At 50.2% G+C, this 26,662-nt stretch overlaps 1 protein-coding gene across 2 annotated transcripts in view; it reads left to right on the top strand.

The window, feature by feature from the left end:
* Nadsyn1 (NAD synthetase 1) overlaps positions 1-17,197 on the top strand; it is a 28,120-nt gene extending 10,923 nt beyond the window's left edge. Inside the window, 16 exon segments of one of the 2 annotated variants that reach the window (NM_181480.2) lie at positions 539-590; positions 1,139-1,227; positions 1,402-1,519; positions 2,697-2,828; positions 4,532-4,606; positions 5,282-5,406; positions 5,915-5,963; positions 6,374-6,476; positions 7,274-7,442; positions 8,939-9,074; positions 9,693-9,799; positions 12,979-13,110; positions 13,782-13,851; positions 14,284-14,412; positions 14,852-15,028; positions 16,697-17,197. In NM_181480.2, the coding sequence (NP_852145.2) occupies positions 539-590; positions 1,139-1,227; positions 1,402-1,519; positions 2,697-2,828; positions 4,532-4,606; positions 5,282-5,406; positions 5,915-5,963; positions 6,374-6,476; positions 7,274-7,442; positions 8,939-9,074; positions 9,693-9,799; positions 12,979-13,110; positions 13,782-13,851; positions 14,284-14,412; positions 14,852-15,028; positions 16,697-16,804 (1,771 nt within the window). In that variant the 3' untranslated portion in view covers positions 16,805-17,197. 2 annotated transcript variants of the gene reach the window in all.
* Positions 17,198-26,662: the final 9,465 nt, after the last annotated feature.

Raw genomic sequence — 26,662 nt, 5'->3', positions numbered from 1 at the left:
AAGACTGTCTCTTTTTTCTACCACCGCCATGGGGAGCATGAAGCAGACCTTCGCCTACAGAGGTGCAGTTTAATTCTCCTGTAGAAGGCCTCTCTGCACTCCCAGCCACAACTGCCACCAAACTAAGGACAATCACTGCTGAACTAAGCCAGATCCCCCAGCCCGACTCCCAGGGATAGTCCTCAGCTTGCAGTGCTCTTCTGTTCTCTGCCCTTTGTGACTCTGAGCAGTGCCAAGGGTCTGAGGACCACCACGGACCTAGCCTTGTTGCAGGCCTGGGGACCTCTGACACTTCATTCCCAACTCCTCTCCGTGGCACCCCATGGACAACTGGGTGCCCAGGGGTCTGGGAACCCCAGCTTCAGTTTTTCCACATCTAAGACCGTATTTTCCCACCCTCTGAGCACCCAATGACTCCAGCATGCTATAAGCACAGTCAGGCACTTCCTGCATTTCACCTCCCCAATGGCTGTGCCCAGCAGGGCAGAACTTGGACCACACATCTCAGTTTTGCCGTACTTTGATTCTTTCCTTTCAGACAAACTGAGGAATATGTCCTCCCTCGGATGTTACAGGACCTGACAAAGCAGGTGCGTCCTCCCCAGGGCTTCCTGAGGGTGGGACACAGGAGGAGCTCTGGGGTAGAGTCAGCGCATAGCTGGGTAGGTGGAAGCACAGAGTAGAGTGTTGAAGGTGAGTGTTGAAGGGCTCATTACAAGCCAGACTGCAGGAGTCAGCCCTGAGATGGGGTAGACTCTGACTCAGACAGTTCTAAGAAAACACAATCAGCTGGTGGTGGACACACCTCACATTTGTCCCTCTTCTTGCACTGTGGACCTAGGATTGTGGCTCTTCTTGCAGCTTTGGAGAGTGGTGACATTGTTGGTGGCAGGAGATAGAGTGGAGGAGAGGGCCTGTTGCAGCCGTAGTTAAGCTGCATGGCCCGTAGTCGTGAGTGGGAAAATGGGAGAGCCTGGGATCTGAAAAGTAGTGTATGCTGGGGCGGGGCACACCCACAGTGAGGAAGAAAAGCCTTAGGGAGAGCCTGGAACAGCATGGCAGCCTTCAGGAAATCAGACCAGTGTGTAACCCAGTAGGTGGCCCTGGGATCTAAAGTGGTCTTTTCTTTCCACTGCAGAAAACTGTGCCCTTTGGAGATGTGGTACTGGCCACCCAGGACACCTGTATTGGGAGTGAGATCTGTGAGGAGCTCTGGACGCCATGCAGGTCAGCTGGCTCTCTGTGTCATCCATTCCCCATCGTGGGTCAGACAGTGGGAAGACCCAAGCCTTGCAGCCTCCTGAAGTCATGTCCTTAACCATTGGAGGGTCAGGTCCCTCCAGATAGATAGCTAAGGGGCCACAGGAGCCCATCAGTCACTCCACCTGACTCTTTCCACAGCCCCCACGTCAACATGGGCCTGGATGGTGTGGAAATCATCACCAATGCCTCGGGCAGCCACCACGTGCTACGCAAAGCCCATACCAGAGTGGATCTGGTAACCATGGCTACCTCCAAGGTGGGTATTGGGCAGGGTGGGTAGAGCATGGTCATAAGTTAGAAGTTTGTGAGGGGGCAATGGCACCTGGGCAGGGCTCAGCCACTTCTGGTATATATGTAAAGCTGTGGTTGCAAGCTGTATTACATTGCCATGCCTGGTCCATCCCAGACTCCTCTTCCTGGTATCACCTGGCCCTAACTGCCATCATTCAAAACATATTCTGTTGATACTGCTGCCACAGGAAACCAGGGTGCTCTCCTGTCCGTGGTTGTCATGGAGACCCATAACAACTTGCATGTACCCGCCACTAACCTTGGACATAATGGAGCACCACTGTTAGTCCTTGGTGCAGATAGTCATGTCCCAGGTTGAAGATAGGCATAGGTGGGGATAACATCCAGCCCTCACAGAGGCCACCCAAGGTCACAGTGTTTCTGGTGGCCTCAAAGCTCAATGCTGCCCTGTCACACTGCTCTAGCTGCAGTGGTCCTGTCAGATAGGGTCATCAGCACTGCACTGAGAGCTGAGGCAAAGTGAAAGTGGATATTCTATGCCTGATATTTGGTGTCATATGACACGATTCTTGAGAAGACCCAACATAGGTCTACTCACCACAGATAGTGAACCAACAAGAGACCAAAGTAATAATACTACTGAAGTTCAGCATGGTAAACCAATGAGTTCATTGGGATTACCCAGCAGTGTAGGTGAGGGGTTGCAGACAGGAGCAGGGATGAATCAAAAGCAGCTACATCACCAAAGTCTATCAATAGCTCATAAAAGCTGGAATTTTGGAGCTCTCTTCACAATTTGCAGGCAGTTTGACAAGTCAGAAAATTTCTTCCAGCAGCTTGACTGGTCTGAGAGCCTCTCAGCAGTCATAACTGTTTATGTGACCATAGAGAGGAAGGGCTTATTTTATCTGGTGAGTTTCAGGAACTTCCTGAGACTTGTAAATTATTGACTTCCTGATATTTTAATTTGAAGGAAATTGTAAATACATCTGGCAAGGCCACATGAATTGGAGCTATGGGGCTTTGTGTCCCTTCCCTTATCTACCATCTCTGTCAGAGTCTGGATGCCAATGGAAACTTGGGACCAGGTTTAGTGCATCTAGTTATTCTGTAAAATGCAAGTGGCAGTCATAGGTTATATCCATCATTGACAACTGTACTGTCACCTGTATTTCTTCTAGAATGGTGGCATCTACCTGCTAGCCAATCAGAAGGGCTGTGACGGTGACCGACTCTACTATGATGGCTGTGCCATGATTGCGATGAATGGGAGCATCTTTGCCCAGGGAACCCAGTTCTCATTGGATGATGTGGTAATGAGCCAAGCATGGGAATGGGGAGCAACCTTCACACTGCCCAGTCAGTTGATTGCCCATTTGTATAGCTCCCTCTCCCCTGAGTGTGAGGACAGATTTCCCTTAGGGCATGTTTCGGCTGAACATAGAGCAACAGGTATGTCCATGCTGACTATGGCCTGTCAAAGTTTCTTTTATTCTCCTGTTTATTGTCGTCTTGGAGGCTTAGTACCTCCATCTGCTAACCTAGACCTAGTCCTGAAAGCCTCTGGAATCCCGAACTGAAAAGGAGAAAGAGGTTTGAGCTCCCGTGTTCTTCTCTGGGCTTCCTGACTGTGGATACATTGTGACCAGCTGCCTCACTCTCCTGCCTCCAAGCCTTGCCTCCACGACAGACTGTGCATTCCAACTGTGAGCCAAGTTTAGAAGTGATGTCTAATTGAGTGGCAAAGTGACAAATTAGAGAAAGATTTGACAGAATAGAATATGCCTAACTCTCACAAGAAGAGAGCGGAAAGGGAAGCTACTTAAGAGAACAGTGCAGAGAGAGGGGGCAGTTTTACTGGGACAGTTGTACAAAGATAGGTTACAGAGAGAGAACAAGCTAGACACAGGTGAAGACAGAATGAGCCAGAGGATGAGAAGGAGCCAGATCAGAAGAGATGGCCAGAGCTAGTTTGAGGTCAAGTACAACAATTTAGGAGAAGTTCAGAGACACTAAGTTGAATCAGTCTCCTTGGAGAGGAGTTGGAGCCAGAACTGCTGAGTTGAATCAGTCAGCTGGAGAGCAGAAAGAGGTAAGGAAGGGTGATCTTGTCAGCAGTACGTCTCAAAGGCTGGAAACATCCTAGGCTGGTGCCAACCACACTTGGAGCACATTTTTCTACCTCAATAAACCCAATCTAGAGACTCCCTCTGAGACAGGACCAGAGATTGGGTTCCATGGTGATTCTAAACTGTATTGAACTGAAAGGTGGCATTAACCATCACATCCCACTTGGGCCCTGGGAAGCACAGAGGAGACCTCTTACCTCCCATGGGATGGGGTCTTCATGCATGCTCAACACCCGGAAGATGTGGATGTTGGCTTCCATGTTGCTTTCTATGTTGTCCCCTCCTCCATCTTCCTCTGCTCACAGGATGGCTGCAGTGGCTCCAGCCATCCTATCTATAAATGGCTATGTTCAGAGTTGGAGAAGGAGCCATTGCTTTCTGTGTGTCTTTCAAGTAAAACAGAAAGACCTCTACCCCAAGTTACTGACAGGGTCGTGTCTCCTACTCTAACTGCTGGGTTGCTGGGAAATGTAGTTCAGATGCTGGTGTCAGTGACTGATGCAGCTGGAGGGAGTTCAGGTCCCAACAGCATCCATGTCAGGCAGCTCCCACCATCACCTGTAACTCAAGCACCAGGAGTCCAGTGCCCTCTTCTGGACTCTACAGGAACTGCACTCACATGCACATACACAGAGGCACACATACACTCGAGAATAAAAATATAATACTTTTTTTTTTTTTTGGTTCTTTTTTTCGGAGCTGGGGACCGAACCCAGGGCCTTGCGCTTCCTAGGTTAGCGCTTATAATACTTTCTTTTTAAAGAGGAAAAGGTTCAGGAGGGCAGTGGTGCTGTTCATCCTCCTGGGTGCACAGCCCCTGCTTTGAAAAGTTTGACCCATGCACATGACACAGCAGTCCTTTGCTTTCTCCCTGCTTCCCCACCCAGGAGGTTCTCACTGCCACGCTGGACCTGGAGGACGTCAGGAGCTACAGGGCAGAGATCTCATCACGGAACCTGGAGGTGAGTGCTCTGGGAGGCGCCAGCTCAGACAGGCCTTTCAGGTGGCATGGTATGCTGTGGGCTTGGCCAAGGCCATGGGGCCGGCATGTGGAACCATGCAGAGACATGACAGCTTGTTCCCTTCCCCTGATTCCTAGCCACCACTGGTCTGCTTTCTGCCTGTAACAGTGTGAACGTTTTCAGAGACACTACTGCACCACAGATGCTGTTGTAGGCCTGGCCCCTCTAACTAAGCGAGCATCCTTGGAGTCCACCATGTGGAAGCAGAATGGGGTTCTGCTCTCTCTCAGGCAGGGTACAGTGGCATTCTACCCCATGGCTATACCACTGGGTGCCTACCCACTCCTTCAGAGTTTTGAGTGGGCATAGGTTTTTTTTTCCTGGGTGTGTCCTAGGAGTAAACCCACTGACTCACATGTGGCCCTCACATTCAGGCTATTAAAGAGGACTCCTCTCCTGAGTGGCTGTTCCTCTCTCATTCCCACAGTTCAGGGAAAGCTTTGTAATTTCTCTGCCTTTGCAAGCACCTGTCCGCCCCTGGCCACTTTAATCAGTCCTTCCCATTTCCCTGTGAGCTCGTCTGTATCTCTGATGGCTGCTGGAAACCTGCGCCTCACCTGTGAAGGCTCCAAACTGCAGCTGTCGCTGGCTGTGTCTTGACATCTCCCCCGACAGGCAACCAGAGTGAACCCATACCCCCGGGTAACAGTGGACTTTGCCCTTTCGGTCAGTGAAGACTTGTTGGAGCCAGTGTCAGAGCCTGTGGAGTGGACATACCACAGGCCTGAGGAGGAGATAAGGTGGGTGCCCACCCCTTGGGCCTAGATCCTATTGCTTTGTGGACACTACTGTCCTAGTGGCTGCCAAGGTTTGTCAGGTGTGGGGGATGCAAGAATTCCCAACGTCTGCCTAGGGTAGGTATTATGCTTCATTGGAGTTAGATCTCAGTGGCTTCTACTTTATGAATTCAAGGACAGCCTGAACTACATAGTGAGACCTGTCTGGAAAAAAAAAATGCTGTGACTGATGAGGCCAGGCCAGGCTGCCTGGTTCTCCTCCAGGTAGTCTCCCTGTACTGGAACCTTAACCTCTGAGGCCTCAGCGTCCCAATTTTACATGAGGTATCTCGGGGGGGGTTCCACCAGACTCGTTTCAGAGCTAAAATGCCTAAATCGACATGAAATGCCTATAGTAGATCCCAACCAGAGCCTGGGCCAGGGTTGTACCTCTGCACTGCCTTCTGGGGACTCCATGAAGTGCAGTGAGCCAGGCTTAGGGCTCCAGACTCAACACTGTCATCTCCTGCAGCCTCGGGCCTGCCTGCTGGCTCTGGGACTTCCTTCGACGGAGCAATCAGGTAGGCTGTTTCTACTCCATGTGCTCTCATGGTTGGTGTGTGAGTCCAGGGTGGGTTAGTGATGTTTTTCTTTGGGGGAGTGTATGTGAACTGGCCAGAGGAGACCAGATGGATGAAGCCTGCTTGGAAACTGGTGGTCTGTGGAGCTGTTGAGAGATGGTGGAATTCCCACATCTCCTAACGTGTGCCATCACAGGACCGGAAAGCCAGCCTGGGACCCAGAACAATGTGTCCTGTCCTTTAGGACACTTCTGTCAATCACATGTCATTTGTCCACTCTCCCGGGACAGCACTGAGCCCTGCGTTCCTGTAGGGATCTGGGACTCACAGGGCTGTGCTAGGCTGAGCACTGAGTGAGGCACAGCCTATCTGCAGCTCGGTTTGCACAGAACTTGGTTGGCCCCTTCCAGGCCGGGTTTTTCCTGCCCCTGAGTGGCGGTGTGGACAGTGCAGCCAGCGCCTGCGTCGTCTACTCCATGTGCTGCCTGGTCTGTGAGGCTGTGAAGAGCGGAAGTAGGTGACATGATGTCCACTGATCTGAGCAGGGTGTCGGGTTCATAACCAGGCAGGGAGCAGAGGACAAACCCAGGTCGTGGGCACCATGGGTGAGGGAGGTTTCATTGCTGGGAACAGATGTCACCTGTCCTACTTAAGTCCCAGAACCCAGGCCAGTAACAGCCATTCCTGGGCAGTTAGATGATGCGACCTTGTCTGCCTACTGCTGTCTGTCAACAGTGCAGCCCTGGGGGGGGGGGGGACACAAGTTTTGGGGACTGGCAACCTAGATCAACCTTATTTCTCCATGGGTACAGTGGTACTGAGAATAGCCTGAGCAGCACAGGTTAGCCTAGCACAAAACACAGGTTAGCCTAGCACAAAACACAGGTTAGCCCAACACAGACCACATTTAGCCCAGTGCAGAGCAGTGAGTTAACACAGCTAGCCCTGTGGGAACAGGGGCCAGTGTGCAGGCACTTGCTCTTTTTTTAGGACTATGGGCAATGAACCAGGCTAGATTTGTGCTCTCTAGAGTGACCAGTGGGAGCTAGATGCAAGGGACCTTGGGCGATGGAATGTGGGAGATGGATTGTGACCTTAACATCAGAAAAGGGGTAGCTGGGTAGGCTCTAGAGACAGACTGGGATTAATGTGTGGGAGCTTAGGCTCAGACCAGGGTACCTAGAACCTATAGAGGCTCCAGGGAGATAGAGGCTGGCACTTGGAAGATGTCGCCTAGCAGCATGGACACTCGGGAGGGAGGCCAAGACTTTGCACAGATAGTGGTTCTCATCCTGCCTTGGTAACCCCAGATCAGCAAGTGCTGACAGACGTCCAAAACCTGGTGGACGAGAGCAGCTACACCCCTCAGGATCCCCGGGAGCTCTGCGGACGGCTGCTCACTACTTGCTACATGGCCAGTGAGAACTCCTCCCAGGAGACCCACAACAGGGCCACAAAACTGGCTCAGCAGATTGGAAGGTAGGACTCCATCGTATGCTGAGCTCAGGCTCGCACCATGGCAAAGGTCAGAGCTGTGACTGCAGTGTCTTCTTGTGTGCCTGCCAGCTGAGCGAAATGCTCTGTGGGTTGAGTCAGAATTTACGGAAACAATACAGCCAAGCCGCAGACTATACAGTTCACATGGACGTGCACACATACACATGTGCATGCTTAAACATGCATCCCCCAGCCTTGCACCTAGGTGCAGATGTAGGTCATATATTCCTATCAGCAGGCTACCGTAGAGCTGTCCATCGGGCTTTGGACATAGCTTGCAGGCTGTGTGGGGAAGATCAAGGAGACTTTTCCAAGAGGTGTGACTGCCTCATCCAGATTGTTCTTTTATTTGGCTCTTTGGAAGAACAAGAAACCACTTGTCACACAGCCAAAGCCTCCCACCAGCACTTCTGTTCTTGGGCTTATGCCCAAAGGAGCTACAAGTCCAAACAGTTCCCTCTTACGGATGCCCCAGGTTGTCATCTCCTCACAGTCATGAGAGGAGGGAATGACATAAACGCCCATTGGCTGATGAGTGGCTAAACAAAATGCCATCTGTGCGCACTGAGGAGTGTTACTCTGAAGTAAAAAGGTGTGGAGTGCCTTTGCAGCATAAGCGACCCTTGGAACTGTCATGCTGAGTGAAACACAGCAGGTGTCAAAGGCCCTGGCATGCACAACTCCATTTCCGGGAGTTACCCAGCCCAGCATGTCCCTACGAATCTGTTAGTCCCGACAGTGGACTGGGGGTTGTCAAGCTGGGACAGGTGGGAATGGAGAGTGACAGTTACTGAGCAAGATTTCCTTCTGGGTGGTATGTTCTGGGAGTAGATGGCAAGCAGTAATGCTTTTACAGTGTGGTGACTGTGCTGACTGGTTGAATCTCATGCTGTTGGATGGTAATAGATGACCAGAGAGATGGCTAGTAGGTAAAGGCACTTGCCACCAAGCCTGATGCCTGATTCAATCCCTGGGACCCACGTGCCGTAAGGAGAGAACAAAAGTTGTTCTCTGACCTCCACATACATGCCATGGAATGTGTGAACCCTCCAATACATGTGATAAGAAAATGTTTTTAGTTTATTTTATAATTATGTATGTAGTGTAAGTATATGATTGTGAGTGACAGAGAGTGTATTGAATCCCTGAAACAGGAGTTACAGCTGATTATGAGCCCCCCTTGTAGGTGCTGGGGACCAAATTCAGGTCCTTTGGAAAAGTATTCAGGGCTCTTAATTAATAGCCATCTCTCCAGCACCAAGGGAATGTTTGTTAGTTTGTTTGAGTCAGGTCTTACTCTGAAGCTCTGGCTGACCTGGAGCTCTCAGAAATCCACCTGCCTCTTTCTCCCCAGTGATGGGCATTAAAGGCATGCACCACTACCCGCAGGCCCAAGAAATGTTTTTTACAGATAGTTAAGAGCATGTGTTAGCGCTCCTGTGCTGACCCCTCTCCCCACCCCCCCACTGTTCTTCCAGCTACCACATCAGTCTGAACATCGACCCTGCTGTGAAGGCCATCTTGGGCATCTTCAGCCTGGTGACTGGGAAGTTCCCTCGGTTCTCAGCACATGGAGGGAGCAGCAGGGAGAACCTGGCCCTGCAGAATGTGCAGGTAGGTATTTGAGCCTGGCTCTGGGCCTCACAAAGATGTGAAGGGGAAGGTAACGGAAACCAGGAGCCTGGGGATGAGATGGGCAGTGCTGGATTAACCTTCCGCAAGTCTCCTAGAGACACTGGCCACACAGCCGTGCTTTGGGTTGCTGCTCTGTGAGTGTGCGTGCATGGCTAAGTGTGTGTGGGTGGGTGTGCCCATTGAGCCTTGGAGAGGCTGTGTGCCAGAGCACGATCACACATGGGTGTATGTGGGGACCTGTGCATTTCATCGAGGCCTAGCATGGCTAGCCTCCCCCCATCCCTGGGCTACCTTGGTTAGCCTACGTGCCATGTGTCAACAGGGAAAGAGAAGTTTCCAGGGTTTGCCTGTTGGGATGTCACCATGCCATCTGTGTTTGCCCCTGGTGTGCATGGCCACCTCTCCAGTGGTAAATGGTGTGGGGGCACTGCCGACTATCTTCCTGGCCACCATTACTCGGTGCTGGCCTCCTGTCACCCTTGGTGCTACCCTACAGTAGACTGGTGTGGGGAGCCTGCTGCGATAGGATTGCGCTGTACTGCAGCTGCTTCCTTCGTGGGTCCTAGCACAGGATAACTTCCTTTTTCCCTCACCCAGGCTCGGATTAGGATGGTCCTTGCCTACCTGTTTGCTCAGCTGAGCCTCTGGTCTCGGGGTGCTCGAGGAAGTCTTCTTGTGCTTGGATCTGCCAATGTAGATGAGAGGTGCGTGTGGCTGGGATGGACTTGGGCATCTTAAGTTTCTAGATGGAAGCTTGGTCCTTTCAGCACATAGTCTCCCCGTAATGTCAGGATATCCAGAGTGCAGAGCAAGACACTTATATCTCTTCCCAGCCCAGCTCACACTCACCCAGCTCAGGTTGCTTCTGTCCCTGGTCTACCTCCAGCTCCTGTCAGCCATGCTAGGACCCCTGCTTCCTCGTCCTGTGCATCAAAGGTCATGCCATTGCAAACAGTTTTCCAAACAAGATGGCTGTTTTTCTATGTGAACTGAAGACAGGTCCCTTTGTTCTTTGCTTAAAAAAACACCCAGTGGTTCTCTTGTTTCCAGGTACAATCCACCCAACCTCTGACCCAGCAGTGGAGACTGGTAGATCCCTTTTCCAGGCTCGGCTTTCCCACTTTCTTTGGGTGAGCCACCACGCCTCCTAACTGTTCCCACGTGCTCCTCATTAGCTGAGGAATTTTAAAACATCATGTATTTATTGATTAGTCTTCTTGTCTGTCTAGTCATGAGTCTTCCATCTGTTCATCCATTACTCTGACCACCCATCCATCCACCTACACACACATATATACATCATACATACATACATACATGCATACACTCCCACCCAGCTATCTATCCATAAATACATACATGCATCCACCCATACATACACCCCATCCCAATCCATCCACCCATCCATACATCCACCTACCTGTCCATTCACCTATACATCCGTATATCCATCCACCTATTCCTCCATACATCCACACACCCATGCATGCATGCATGCATACATACATACATACAACCTCAATCATCTATCTATACATCTACCCACCCACATATACATACACCACTCTAGACATTTACAGTTTGGTTTGGTTTGACTTTGAGACAGCTTCTTACAATGAAGTACATGAAGGTGGCTTCAAACTTACTATGTAACCCAGACTGCCTTCAAAACTGGAAGCAATCCTCCTGCCTCTGAGAACTGGGACTATAGGATTGTATCACCATACCTAGCAGGTTTTGTGTATGTATCTGTGTGTGTGTGTGTGTGTGTGTGTGTGTGTCTATGTGCCTGTGTGTGTGTGTGTGTGTGTGTGTGTGTGTGTGTGTGTGTGTGTGTGTGTGTGTGTAGTCAGCATGTGCAGTGGCATGTTTTTGGAGATCAGAGGACAACTTCTGATGTCAGTCCTCATCTTTTACCTTGTGTGAGGCAGGCTGTCATTGTTCACTACTGTGTACTCCAGGCTAGCTGCCCTCCAAGGTCCTGGGAATTCTGTCCCCACAGGAGTGCTGGGATCACAGATGGATCCACTGTGTTCAGCTTTATGTGGGTGCTGGGGATCTGAACTAAGGTCCCCGTGCTTTACCTACAGGGCCATTCCCCAGAGCCCAAGACTGCTCTTTTTCACCAATGAGGGTGGGGTTGAGAAGAGGAGACAGGAGTATGATTGGGTTGCCGTCCCTCTGCAGTGGCACCCAGCTTTGGTTTTTTTTTTTGGGGGGGGGTGTTTGTTTGGTTTTTTTGTTTTGTTTTGTTTTGTTTTTGTTTTTTTGCCAAAGATTTTTTTTTCTAAGAGATGGCGCCAAGGGAAGCAGTGAGTCAGGAGCTTGAAGAGAGACGATGAGCCACAGCCAGGAGGATGATGGGTAGTGCCCGTGGCATCTTGGGCCCATTAAGTCCCAGGAGTGCTTTTGATGACTTGCTAGAGGACTTGGACTTGATTTAGAGTCATCCTTGGGCTGGGGCCCTCTACTGCAAACAGACTGGAAGTGGGGTCAAGTCAGGACAGAGCAGCCTGGCACCGCTGCCCCGCTCCAGAGCCACCTCCTGGGCAGCTTCCCACTCAGTATTTGGGGAGCAGGTAAACCCAGGCTGTCAGGTACCTTCTGCTGACAGAAATCTCACCTCCCGGGAGAAATGCAGGGCTTCAGCACAATCCAGTAATTTATACACAGAACTTGGGCCCAGGAACCTCCATCAGGGAGGGACGGGGAGCCCATGAGCCTGGGTTTCCAACATTAGCCAGGCCACTTGGTGGCTGCCTTCTGAAAGAAGGCTGTTGTCCCAAGCCTGTGGATGACTCATAGGTGAGGGAGGGTGGGATGGGTGTGTTCCTGCTAACAGGAGGCCAGGGCGAGGCCAGAACAACAGCCAGTAGCACACTATAGGCAGCCATGGCTGATGATTGGCGTTACCTGAGCAGGAGGTAAAGGAAAAGAGCCAGAGTCCCACCAGGGTCCCCGAGGCCTTGAAAAGTAGTCTGTCTCATGAACAAGGAGATCAGCATGTGTTATGGGCCCTCGTGAAGGCCCTGAAGTGTCTCTTCTGGTGACAGTCTGAGTCCCACCACAGGTGTGCTATCCCGCTGTCCTACCTGCAGACGCTTACCTGAGGCTAGTTGATTTATCACTGTTTGCCAGTTTAGCTTGGAGCCACTAGATCAGCGAAAACTCCTATGTGGCTGTGAGATGGGGTCGTCTCACCAGGTAACACAGTGGCCTGGGACAGAGCTGTGGCTGTGGGTGAGTTGGGAGGTGTGTAAGCTCTGAGTTGTTTGTTCCCAAGGTCACTGCAGGATATCTGCTCCAAGCTCTCAAAGTGCTGAGGCTGCTGGAGGCTCTCCCCATACCCACCACCAACCCCACCCTCCCTGTACTCTTCCAACCATCAGCATCTTGATGGCACCCTGTGGATTTGGCTCTAATTCTTATTCCCTTTGAGGAGGCCTTTGGTTGCTTCTCAAGCCCACCCTGTAATCCAGGCCTGTCTCTGTCTGGAGTCACTTTACCTTTCGGGACCTTTTTGCCATGTGAGGTCTCAGATCTAAAGCTATAGATCAGAGCTATCTATCAGGCTAAGTGTACATTTGTGTGAGGTCCTGTCTTCCCTTCTGTGGCCTCTGTACCTTGTCTCCATCTAGCTCAGCCTAGCCTTCTAGACAAGCTGTTCCAAGTGGGCTGATTGTGTCACCCAAGCATTCTGAGCCAAAGCAGGTGTCCACCCAGTATGTTCAATATAGCTTTGACAGCCCCCTCCAGGGCTGTGCTGTGCTAGGCTCCTGACTTCTAGGCCCCTGGAAGAAGGAAGCCCTTGGCCAGCAGTGGTATATCCTATAGCCCTCAATACCCCAGGAACCATGAGGACACTGTCCTTTCTCCCTGACAGTCTCCTCGGCTACCTGACTAAGTATGACTGCTCCAGTGCGGACATCAACCCCATAGGCGGCATCAGCAAGACGGATCTGAGAGCCTTCGTCCAGTTGTGTGCAGAGCGCTTCCAGCTCCCTGTTCTGCAGGCGTGAGTGCTCCTGCCAGTGTTTCTGTGGCTCCTGGGCCACCAGGGCCATGCTTGCCTTACTCACCCTTCTTAGCTCCCCATGCCCTGCCCTTCAGCTTCTGTTCCTGCACCCACAGTTCTAAGTGTCTTAAGGGACAATTCTTTCAAGACTGGCTCTTCTGCTGCTGTCCCAAGGTAGGGAGACTGTGCTGGCACCTGACAGGCCTGATCGCTGAGTACCTGTTGAAGACATCACAGTCTATCAGCCTGTCGGGCCACTGCAGCCTTGCTCCTGGTACCAGGAAAAGTCTGTGTCCTTGCTCCCCTCACAGAGTCAGTCTTGCCCACAGGGGACCTCCAACAATATGTGGAGATCCCTTTGGTTGTCACAGAGAGTTTGTTCCTGGCAGCTCATAGGCACAGACTGAGGATCCACCCAAGTGTGCTGCAGTGTGTCAGACTACCCAACCATACCTGCCCTGCCAAGTCTTCTGACCCCAACAGCCCTGCAGTGGAAGGTCGTCAGCCCCTACTGCCCTTGGTTCATTATCCTTCAGGTCATGAAGACACAGGACCATGAATGAGGCTTGCCAGTCATGGTCAACCCAACTGCAGTTTGTCTAGGGATGTCCTGCCAGAGCTCATAGCACCATTAGCAGCCCTGGTGACTGACTCAGTGTGTCTCCCTGCAGCATCCTGTCAGCGCCGGCCACTGCAGAACTAGAGCCCTTAGCCGATGGGCAGGTGTCTCAGATGGATGAGGTAATGGTGGGGGATGTGTCTCTCCTTCTCATTGGGTCCTTCTGCCTAAAGGAGACCTTCCTGCCCCAGGCCCCTGACTCAGGCCGACAGAATCACTGACCTCAGACACTCTGACTTAGCTTTCTTGTGGTTTGGGCTGAGGAAAGAGGAGATATGGTGGATCAGAGGGAAAATGAGAACAGCAAGCAAGGACTCCAGGTTCCTCCAGTTCCTCGGAGCAACCTTGGAGTAGAGACAGCCACCTCCCATGCCTTGCAGGGTTATGGCCATCTTCCAAACCTGTATTTCCTGTCACCAAGTGAGTTCTGAGATCCCTGGTTAGGCACCGATTTCTAGCCCTGTGGAGCCTCACCTCCCTAGACCTTTCAAGAGGCTGTGAGGACCCTCCCAGCACTACCGCACTGCATTTTGAACATACTTCTGTCCTCATAGGAAGACATGGGGATGACGTACACAGAACTCTCCATCTTCGGCAGGCTCCGGAAGGTCGCCAAGGCAGGGCCCTACAGCATGTTCTGCAAACTGCTCAACATGTGGAAAGACAGCTGTACACCGAGACAGGTGAAGCATGTGTGATATCAGGCTGAGCTACCTGGGCATGCCCCCCAAAAGGATAATTTCATTTTGTACACAATAACATGTTTTGGCTTTCATCTTTACCAGCTTGGGGATTCCTGACTGCTAAGTTAACTAAGTATGGGCCAGCTATACATGTCTGCTGGTGCATTACAGAGGCTGCAGAATACAGTAGGTCTCTGTGGGCACATAAGCCTGCCTGGAGGCCTCCTGGAGCACAGCTCTGGGCTGTCAGAACCAGGACTCTATAGTCCTGCAGCTCAGCCAGCGCCAGCCCAGCTGATACACCTCCATGCTGCTGTCAGGAAAAGCCAGGGGCAGGGCTGGCACCTACTGGTCACTTATTTCCCCCAAAAGCAGGGCTTTCAGCCTTCAGTCTCTCCTGCCTTTCTAACCTGAAACCCACGTGTCTCTTGCCCACCAGGTGGCTGAGAAGGTAAAGCGATTTTTCTCAAAGTACTCCATAAACAGGCACAAGATGACAACCCTCACGCCAGCATATCATGCTGAAAACTACAGTCCGGACGACAACAGGTTTGACCTGAGACCCTTTCTGTACAACACGAGGTGGCCCTGGCAGTTCCTCTGCATTGACAACCAGGTAGGCACAGCCAGGCAGTTTTGTGTGTCATACCCGGGAGAGCATGCAGGGGCTTCCTTTGAGGAGAAAAACTTTTTTAAATGCGAAGTGGCATGGTGTGGATTATTTCATTTTCTATGTACGTATGTGGATATACATATATAGTTTTGGTTTGATTTGGTTTGGTTTTTGAGACAGGATTTCTCTGTGTAACAGTTTTGGCTATCCTGGAACTTGTTTTGTAGACTAGAAGGGTCTTGAACTCACAGAGATCTGCTTATGTTTGCCTCCTGAGTGCTGGGATTAAAGGAATGCACAACCACATATAAATATGTATATGTATATATATTTGAGACAGGTTCTTTCTTTGTAGCCCTATAGAACTTGCCATGTAAACTGTTCAGGGCTCAAACTTACAGAGGCCCTCCCCCACCTCTGCCTCTGGAGTACTGGGGTTAAAGGTACCACGACTTTAATTAAAGCAGACTTAACCCCTTCCCTCCCTCCTTTGAAGACCATAGTGAAAACACCCCCAGATGGCAAGTTAAACACAGCTCCTTCCCAGCCAGGCTCTGCTCTGCTGAAGAGAGACAGCTGCTCAGCACAGCTGCAGAACCCAAGGGACCAGAAGAAACTGGCAGGAACTTTGACTGTGGCAAGGATCCCTGAGCAGTTGGCATGCACTTTGAGGGTACAAGGTGTACTTCCCACCTCCTTGTTGTTAGGTGGAAGTCATTATGGTCTGGTCATCATGACTGGGCTGGGGTCAGTACTTCTGACATTCAGGGGAAAAGGCAGGGATATTGATGGTCCCCACCCCTGAGGGACTCATTCAGTAGTGTCCCAGCCAAAGAAGGCTGGCATGGTGCTAGAAAACCCTCTTGGCTTCTCCTCATAAAGGAATGACTGTATCCAGCTGACTTTGGGAACAACCCCCAAGCCACCCCCAGTAACCCAGAAGACTCAGTGGAAGTCAGTAGGAGGAAGAATGGCCACTGGGAAGCTGAGAGACATGGGTCAGGATGTTGTATCCTTTGTCCCCCACTGGCTGGGCAAGCCCGCACCCTGTGTAGCTGCTGTAGCTAATACAGTTGATGTAACTGATGTAGCATGCTTTGTCACTGAGTCACAGGAATGGAACAGGTTAGCCACCAAGAGCAGAGGGTGGGAGCTGGGTCAGCTCTGTTTAATTTACTGTTGTTCTTTGTAACTATTGTGTATATCCGTGCATATGCACCCCTGAGTCAAGTGCCCATGGAGGCTGGAGACATTGGATCTCCTGGGGTTACAAAAGCTTGACCTCGGTACTGGGAACTGAACTCGGTCCCCCGGGAAGAGCAGCAAGTGCTCTCATCTACTAAGTTATCTCTCTAGCACCAAGCTCTGGTGTCTTTAATAACAATAAGGGCGTGTCCACCCTACCTACCATGAAGACCCACTTGGCAGCAGTTTCTACAGATCAGCAAGGGATTTTGATGCTGTGTGGCCTCACAGTGGGCAGAAATAGAAGCACCTGGAATCTCACCATCCACTGTGGCCACCAGGCACTCTCCAGTGCCAAGCCTTTCCCCAGTGCCATCTGTACACTATCCCTGGGTGGTTCATAACCTTCATGGACCCGGTGGGTAGTTTCAGCCCCTGGTTCTTTGAAGGGTGATGGAGACAGTTCTGATGGGCTTCTCTCTCCAGGTTGTACAGCTCGAGAGGAAAACATCGCAGACCCTGGAAGAACAGATCCAGGAGCATTTCAAAGAGCCATCACCTATATGGAAACAGCTCCTCCCCAAGGACCCCTAATATGAATTCACATCACCAGTGGCCCCTGACACAGCCCGCCTTGGGCCAGGTTTTGTTTATATTTCAAGGAAGAGAGATTTCTTCTGATGATATAAAAAATATAAACAAAAATGATCTTTTTAAGATGTATTTTATTATTGTATGTATGCATGGTCTCTGGCCTACATATATGTCTGTGTACTACATGCTTGCCTGGTACCCACAGAGCCCAGAAGGGGGCATTAGGTCCTCTGGGACTAGAGCTAAAGACAGTTGTGAACCACCACATGGGTGTTGGGAATTGGACCTGGGTCCTCTGTGAAAGCAGCCAGTGCAGTGTGGCTTCATAGGCATGTGTGTAGGCAAAAGGGCCATGCACATGAAAATAAAATCAATAAAATTCTAAAGACAAAATAAGTCTATTTATGTGTACATACACATATATGTGTGTATGGATGCCCACAGAGGTCAAAAGAGGGCATTGGATCATCTGGAGTTGCAGGTACAGGCAGTTGTGAGCCAACTGGTATGGGAACTGGGAACTGAACTCCAGTCCTCTGAAAGTAACGAGCATTCTTAACCCCTGAGCATCGAGGGTGCTGCCGCGCTGCCTGAGCACAGTGCTTTCTGGTGTGAGTATAGCCATCATGGGCTAGAGGATGCCCCATGTGTGGATGGGCCTGTGCAGCAGAACTGTGATGTGGCTTCTGACCAAGGAGCAGCTTCTTAAGTCTGAAACACATGAGAAGCCGTCATCCTCCACCCACGCCTGCCTCCCTGCCCTGGGTTCCAGCAGGAACCTGGATGGGTCTACCAAGTTTGTTCTTGTGAGTCTGGGAGCTAGCCATCCTTACCCCTACCTTATCCTGTGGGAACATGCCTGGGCTGGAAGCAGTGCTGGTGTGGGATGGCATCTGGTCTCTTTCTCTGCCCAGAGGGCCTTCCAGGGCTCCTCTCTCCCTCATCTGGCCCTCCATCCACATGCAGCCACGTCTTCTGCCTGACTCATGGGCTTACCTCTCTCCTGCTAGGCTGGCTATCCAAGTTAGGGGCTACCTGCTCTATCAGAAACAGATGAACACATTTGTGTCTTTTCCACAGTGTCAGAGTTCATTGAATAACAATAATTTCACAGACATAGATAGCTGTTTCAGTGGCAATAATGTACCAGACAATCCTGCTTTCCTTGGTAACCTGGCCAAGGCAAACAGTTTCTTTCATTCTAATCTTAATTACTAATATTAAGTAACAGAATATACATAACACAACACATAGCGCATGCGTTCGTGTGTGTGTGTGTGTGTGTGTGTGTGTGTGTGTGTGTGTGTGTGTGTGGTGTGTGTGTCTAGATTAGTGAATAGCCACAAGGGTGGACAAGGAGTTCCCAAGGGGTCAAAGAAGTCAAAACTGGAAAAACAGTAGAAAGTGCAGGAGTCTGTATTGATAACAAAACAGAAGCTGTGGCAACCACTACAGGTGAAAGGGCAGGACTGGATCTAGGCAAAAGAACCAGCAGGGATGGACAGATAGCAATTCAAGCAGGCTACAGGCAGTGGGGAACCGAGCCAAGCTGAAGCCCCTGGTGAGTCAGGATTTCTCTGCCTGTCTGTCCACACACTGGCTGTCAGGTGACAGGTCAGGAAGGGCTGTTGCCATAGCAGCAGTTGGATTTTTGAAGGCTGGTGGAGTCGGGGTTCTAATCTGCTTCTCTCTTCAGGTTCCACTTTGAGAAGAAAGCACCACAGAACCAGGAGGGCGGGATACAGAAGCCGTCGCCTACAATGGAAGCACCTAGCCCAGAGGTCCTTAGTGTAACTTTTTTTTAATTAAGATTTTCGTGTGTGTGTGTGTGTGTGTGTGTGTGTGTGTGTGTGTGTGTGTGTGGAGAGAGAGAGAGATGTATGCACACACTGTGCATGGGTGGGTGCCAAGATCAGAAGAGGATGTTGGAGCCCCTGGAACCAGGGAAGCACACAATTGTAAGCAGCCTGGTGTGGGTACTGGGAATTGAACTCCGGTCCTCTGTAAGAACAGTAAACACTTAATTGATGATTCATCTCCCCACCTCCCTACTGTGACTTTTTAATCACCAATAGCCAGCGTCCTGAGTCCAGTGGGGGAAGCTGTGCTCTCATCACTGAGGTGGAAGGACCCTGAGGAGTCTGTCACAGTCTCTCCTCGCAGACAGGATGAAGTTAGGGGACGTTTGCTTCAGGGGGAACAGCTCCTCGGCTGTGGGAACAAGGAGGGCAGAAGAAGAGGAAGCTAGAGAGGAACTGAACCCTTTTCTGGTCTCAGGGCCTTTTCTTTACTTCGAAGGCAGAGCCCATAACCAGGATGGAGGAGGCAGGCAGGAATCCGGCATAGATTTCCTGCTAGGATGAGGCTTAAGTGCTTAGCCTAGGCAGACACTATGCCTCTGGCAGAAGCAGAGGAGGGCAGGTGAGGCTTGAGGTCCTTAGGGGAGGGTTGTGGAGTGAGACGGGGAGCTGAGGGTAAGACTGCAAACCCATCTATGTCCACCTCCAGCACAGAGGTTAAGGGAGTCTTAGTCAGATACCTTTACTTCCGTATTCGTGACCTGTGCTCCGCTCCACCCAGCTCCAGGCGCCATTGTCACTAGTTTCCAGCCACTAGTCCCTGAGCTGAGTCCTGCCTGGCTGTGGAGGGGCGGCGCCCTCTTGTGGCAGGTCTTGGGGAACTGTATGTGGAATCACTTGTAGGTTGGGTCAGTTTTTGTGTGTGTGTGTCTATTCTGCTTGGGGTCCTGCAACCTCTTCTGTGGCCCACGGATCCTTTCTGATGGTTTCCTCCCTCTGTTTCCCAGAAATTCTCATTTATAATATACTGTTGCAGAGACTCGTGTAGTAAGCTGGGCTTTCCTCTGATTTCTTGGTAGGTTTATAATTTTATCAGACACTGGATGTGTGCACTGGCCATTGGCCTGAATCCTCTACCTCATCTTGAGTCTCATGTGCTTCTGGAGGGACAGCAGAGGAAGAGACGAAGATCAGGGATACAGGGTTAGAGCTAGGAGTTATTCCCAGCAGCATCCGGATGTCTAGGCAGCAATGGACAGTGGCCCAGGGGAGGAGAAGCATGGGGCCACATGCATGACAAACCCAGCTGTGACTTGCTTGCTGCCCAGGGAAGCAGCCTCAGTGCAGTGGGGTCCTCTGCAGGAAGAGGGTCAGCTTGAAGACAAACTTAAAAGCTGGAGACCTGTTACAGTGCCAGTGTGGCTCCCCGGGTTGAACGATGTTGAGTGTGTTTTCTCTAGCAAGGGGTGGCAGGGAAAGATCAGTACTACAGGGTATAGAGATGCCCCAAGGCTCAGCTACAGAGGTGCCATGGGACATGAGAGTTCAAATCCAATCCCTGCAGGCTGGAGAGGTGGCTTGGCAGTTCATGGTGCTTAAGAATACACACTGTCCTTGTAGAAGACTCCAATTCCGTTCCCTGCACCTTTGTAAGGTTCATAATCACCTGCGATTCTAGCCTCACTTATACACACATAATTAATGAGTTTTTAAGACAGGGTGGTCCTGTAACTAACTCAGTATGTAGACTAGGCTGGCCTCAAACTCATAAAGATCTACCTGCTGCTGCCTTTCCTTAATGTTTTATTTTTGTTTACTTTATGATATGAGCACACTGTAGCTGTCTTCAGACACACCAGAAGAGGGCATTGGATCCCATGACAGATAGTTATGAGTCATCATGTGGTTGCTGGGATTTGAGCTCAGGACCTCTGGAAGAGCAGTCAGTGCTCTTAACCACTGAGCCATCTCTCCAGCCCTGCTACCTTTCAAGTGGTGGGTTAAAGACACTGTGCAACTTAAATATAATTTTTTAAAAATATATTTACACATGAAAAAACTCCAGTAAAAGTCCTTGCCACCAAGCATGGCCACCTGAGTTTGATACTTAGGTTCCATATAGTAGAAAAAGAGAACCAACTCCCAAGAATTATCCTCTGATCTCCAGATACATACCAAGACACAAACCTACTCATACACAAAAATAAATAAATGTAAAAAAAATTAGGGGCTGGGGATTTAGCTCAGTGGGGCTGGGGATTTAGCTCAGTGGGGCTGGGGATTTAGCTCAGTGGTAGAGCGCTTGCCTAGGAAGCACAAGGCCCTGGGTTCGGTCCCCAGCTCCGAAAAAAAGACCAAAAAAAAAATTAAAAAATTAAAAATCAGGGGCTAGAGAGATGGTTCAATGGTTAAAATTGTGTTTGGCCACTTGTAAAAGGTGCTCTTCCAAAGGTCAGGGTTCAAGTCACAGCACCTACATAGTGGGTCACAACGTCTGTTGCTTTAGTCCCAGGGGAGCTGATGTCCTGTTCTAGCCTCCAGGGGTATGTTGTATGCAGGCAGACACAGGGTACACAGACATGCATGCAGGTGAGACACCTATACAAATAAACAAACACTAATAGCAAAAACCTCCTCCTGTGTGTGTTAGTGCCCTAAGGAAAGGAAGGCAAATCTCATTGCCACACCCTGCACCAACACTTGGGATCCTTTCACTTTGGGAAGCTAGCCACAATTCCAGCTTCGTGCTAAGGTTTTGTGCTACCTTCTGAACTCTGGGAACAGCCATCCCTGGGGCCATGGGTCACTTGTGATTTCCCCCACATTTCAAGGAACACGGCCAAGTACTTGAAAAGGCACTTGTTTCTATCAGGAACTTCCTGGTATTTAGAGGTAGATCTGTCACAACATATCCAGTACATGATCTTCCAGAAGTACAGGGAGGCAATCCCAGCATTTGGGATGAGGTTCCAAAATGTTTCACATGAAGATATATGCAACAAGTTCTCACCTCCTGTTTATGGCAGACTAGAGGCATATGCCATCTGAGGTCACAGCCATGAGCCATCCCTCCCATTTTCTTTGGCATGCTGGAACAAGATAGGTCTGGGATATGAAGGAAAACCAAGGCAAGCCACACAGAGAATTTCACAAATGCTACACCTCTGAATCTACAGAGGACAAGGGTCTTCTAGACCAGGAAACCCACCATGCCGAGCCTCTTGTGGGTCTACACTACCAACCCCAGAAACCACCATGGAGGGGATGCTGTCTCAAGCCAGGCACCTCCTGAAAGCAAGCTGAAACAAGCATTTGAGAGAGAATGGTTGCCTAAAAGACCATCCTAGGATGCAGAGCTGAGAGACCAAAAGGATCAAACCAAGATGGCCACTCAAGAGAGAGTTGCCCAGTCAGTCATGCCAGTTGGAAATTGAACCTGAGTCTATCCAGAACCTTCTAAGAAGCCTCTGAACCATCAACTAGAAGATAATTAGAAATCTTTACTAATTGACCTAGTCACCCATTGCTTTGGGGCCCATGGGTGCACTGACCTCCTCACAGCACCAGGCTGTTTAATGACTGTCTGGTGCCTCTGCCTTCCCACAGTGCACCTTTGGCAGGACACATGGAGTATTCTCAGTCACTGGTGGCACAGAGTGAGCCCAAATCTGTCTTCATGGAATCAGCAGTGGAGTCAAGAAAGCCAGGAAGTGATGAAAGACGTTTATGGTCTGTGTTGCGAGCTCACATTCATGAGCTGGAGGTGGCTCGGCGGTGGAAAGCACACGCTGCTCTTCCAGTGGGGCTGAGTTCAATTCTCAGCATCCACATGAGTAGCTCACAACCCTCGGATCATGGAAATAGATGTCATCTCAGTGCCACCTGTCTGTCACCCCTTGGTAAAGCACTGTCCCTGGCCTGACACAAATGTTCCTGGTGGTGGTAGTTGGAATAAGAAATGTCCTCCTCTGTAGATTCATGAATTTGAACACTTGGTCCCCTGTTAGCACTGCCATTTGGGGAAGTTGTGGGACCTTTAGGAGGTAGAGCCTTGCTGCAGGTACATCACTGGAGGTGGTCTGTGAGGTTCACAGCCTTGCCCCAGATCCTGATCCATCCCCTGGTGTGTGTGTGTGTGTGTGTGTGTGTGTGTGTGTGTGTGTGTGTGTGTGTGTGTTTCATGCATGTATATCTGTGTACCACATATTCATGATGCCCTCCCAGGCCAGATAAGAAGTCAGATCCTTTGAAACTAGCAGCCAGTGCTCTTACCCCCTGAGCCATCTCTCCAATGAGATTTCTCTTTTCCTCCTTTATCTGCTTTTGGCTGTGGTGTTTTATTACAGCCACAGGAAAGTGCATAAACAAGGCAGAGGGCAGAGTTCACTGTGAAGGTCTGTGACGGAAGACGGAGCTTGGAAGTCTCCCAAGGATGTGCCTAGTTCAAGACTCCAATTCCTTTTCCCTACAGATACCTCCAGATCTTTCGAGAAGCTGGTACCTGCTGTCTCCAGGTGTCCAGAGGGGCTGCAGACCTTTGCCTCAGACTTTGAGAGTCCCCAGGCAAGGGGGCTTCTAAGGAGAAAGTTGCCACTCCACATTGGCTTAGATTTTTCAAAACCTACTTTAATAAGGGTTCTTCCAACCTCCTTTCTGGCCCACCACCTACTAGAGGTAGTGAAAAAGAAAGGTTAATAGGAAACGGGGTTGTGAACCTGTTTGGAAATAGTTCTTTGGGGAAATTCCAATCTTTGCTGTCAGCAGTCCAGTCCACTAGCAAAACACCAACACAGATCAACAGTCGAGTCCACCCGGCAACCACCACTTGTGAATCAGCAATGGCATAGCACGAGAAGTTCTTTGGCAAGTTACTCTCTACGAAGTCAAGACAGGTGAAGATCAGCAACTTGATGCAAGGTGAACCAATGCTAGACCCTCCTCCACTGTCTGTGGAGTTGTGTTTATATCCTTTTTAAACGTCACACATCCTCTCATGTGTCTGCTCCAGCAAAACGTCATCTGACTTAACTGAGTTTCCAAAGGAACCAGAGATTACCACTTCAACTACAGTAATAGGTCTGATCTACGTGCACAGGCCAGTGTGGCTGCAACCACATTACAGAATAAAACACAGCACACCGAAATCAATCGGAAAACATATTTAAGAAGATCTTTCTTAAAAGTTCTAGAAAGTGGAGCCATATGACAAAACTCCACATGTTTCTAAACCTGCAGGATGTGCACACACTTCTTCATCCACTAAGTGTAAGACTTCAACTCCAGGATTTTGGTTGTCCTTGGAGATAATCTGAAGAGCAGTAGATGTCCATCTTACAGATGAGAAGAGCAAGGCTCCAAGGCCTCAGTAGGACTGATGAAGCCCAGAAAAGAACCATATGGTACATTCCACTCACCCCCCACCTGTATGGCAGCCTCTGCCTTCCTGAACTGAGATTTACTCAGATGCCCCAAACCCCACTTCTGGCTACTACTACCTCCTCTTACTCTAGAATGCTTAGCCACACAGGTCAGAGGGCTTCAGGACACCACTCACTCGTGCTCGCTCACTCAGTCATTCACTCACATAAAGCCTCTTCCATATCCTGCCCGGGCTTGAGATCAAAGGCACCTCCCCAGACAAAGCACCCCTCTGCTGCACACAGCCTTCCAGCCTTCCATTCCTGCACTCCCTACCCACCACATACCTCCTGAATGTGGTGGATTCAGCTCTCCCTGATTCTTTCTTGAGCAATCTCATCCTGTTTTCTATGGGCTTTTTTTTGTTTGTTTGTTTGTTTTTTTTTTTTCGGAGCTGGGGACCGAACCCAGGTCTTTGCACTTGCGAGGCAAGCGCTCTACCACTGAGCTAAATCCCCAACCCCTTCTATGGGCTTTAAAAAGACTGCAAGGACCCCATCCCAATCTCCGGTCCCATCTGAGACAGACCTGAATGCACCAGGCCAGGCTTGCAGAGCTGTGTCCATGTTGTGTATCTATAGTGATCTCCAGGCCCGACCCCCTTCCCTTCCTTGAACCTCTCCATTCCACACTCCCAATCCCTGTTGTTCAGGCTAAGCTCAAATCTTATAATAACCTCTAACCTGGGGCTCAGAACACTGAGTCCTAGGCAGAAGCTAATAGTTACTGGTTTTTACTTCCAAAGAATTCTGGAACCAGAGAGGGGGATCCTCTAAGCCAGAGCCTTAGGTGGAATAAGTAGTTCAGCTTCCAGGCCTGGCCTTGATGCCCTCATCTGCCCCACACCAGCCACATCTCCTCTCCCACTAGCCTGGCTGTACCTTGTCTTCTGGCTCCAGAGCCATTAGACCCCACACCAAAAGACCCCTTCTCTCCACCAGCTAGTCTTGGAGGTAGCACTTCCCCTATGTTTTCCTGAGGCTAATGGCCCCTTCTCAGTTTTCTTCAGGCAAAGCCAGACCCGTGAAGACTCAGATCCCAGGAGATGTATCCACCCTGGCCTGCCCACTTATGTGCTGGGATCACGAGGCTGTTCTAGCAACACAGAATTCTCGGGAACAAGACGTCACCATAACATCATAGCTGCAACAGCCGGCATTCCCAGGAAGCTCTGTAAGACTGGTCCAGCCCAAGGTCTGCAGGCAGCACTGGGGACCTGTGTTGGCTGGATGACACTCTCACTGCCTACTCCACCCATCTCTGTGCCTGTGTGAATAACTGTGCTTCTCCTGAGACTTGTGAAGGCCTTGTTTGTTCCTCAACTGCCTCCTTATCTTGAAGGTTGGAAAAGTACAGCGAAACCCTAGCTCTTGGTTCCAGGGTTGTATCTTTTACAGCCTAGCTCTCTGCCAATCTGACCCTGATCTCAGTGTCCAACCTCTCAGTACCTGCAGAGCCAGCCCCAGAGAGGCCAGTAGGCAGCAGTAATGGAGGTGCATTAGAGGATGTGGGTCTGAAGTTTTCTGTGTTCATAATGTGTGTGACCAGCTTAGACATCAGAACACTACTGCTTTTAAAAATGGATGGAAACTATTTTCTAAAGAGTTGCAAAGTTGGGGCTGGGGAGGTGGCTCAATGGTTAAGGGCTCTGACTTCCAGAGGTCCTGAGTTCAATTCCCAGCAACCACATGGTGGCTCACACCCATCTGTAATGGGATCTGATGCCCTCTTCTGGTGTGTCTGAAGCTAGCTACAGTGTATATATATATATATATATATATATATATATACATATATACATATATATGTGTGTGTGTGTGTGTGAGAGAGAGAGAGAGAGAGAGAGTTGCAAAGTTAAAATCACCCCCTTTCTCTTTCTGTGTACATGTGCTCACGTTCTTGTGTGTACACATGTCTGTGTACATGTGTATAGGGGGTGTGGTGAACAAAAGCCAGTATTAAATGTCTCCCACAGTTGCTCTCCATCTTATCTTTTGAGACAGCCTCTCATTGAACTTTGAGCTCAATGATTGGCTGGAGTGGCCAGCTATCAAGCCCTAGAACCCGCCTCTGCCTCCAAGCACTTCTTCCCTGGTGATGGGGTTACAGTCAACAAATGAGGCTCAGGCCTGCACAGCAAGCATTTACAGGCAGAGACATGTCCCCAGTCCAGGTGACTCATTTCTTAACTGCCTTATGGACCAGCGGACTTACCAGCTGTACGTGTACATTGTGGATGGAGAGTTATTTGTGTTGTTAGAATCCCAGTTTCTAGCTGGGTGGTGAAGGTGCAGGCCTTTAATCTCGGCATTCAGGAGGTAGAGGCAGGTGGATCTCTGAGTTTGAGGCCAGCCTGGTCTATAATGAGTTCCAGTATGGAGGGCTACCCAGAGAAACCTTGTCTTGATAAATCAAAAAAAAGAAAAGAAAAACCAATTTCTTTGGTTGAGAGCTCTTCACTTATTCATTCAGGGCTTTGGAGCAGTCAGAGCATGTCCTCAACCCTGTCATATGCATCTGCATGCAGCTCGTGTTGGGTGTCTACCACAGCCTCTGGGTATCTGGCCTCCCTGGGAGCTGCCTTTCGGCCATTACACATAGTAGAAAGACATGCAACTGAGTGGGAGAGCACTTGTCTAGC

This window comes from Rattus norvegicus, chromosome 1 (assembly GCF_021556685.1).
Source record: "Rattus norvegicus strain SHRSP/BbbUtx chromosome 1, alternate assembly SHRSP_T2T, whole genome shotgun sequence".
Taxonomy (NCBI): Eukaryota; Metazoa; Chordata; class Mammalia; order Rodentia; family Muridae; genus Rattus; species Rattus norvegicus.
This window is presented reverse-complemented; position numbering and strand designations above follow the sequence as displayed.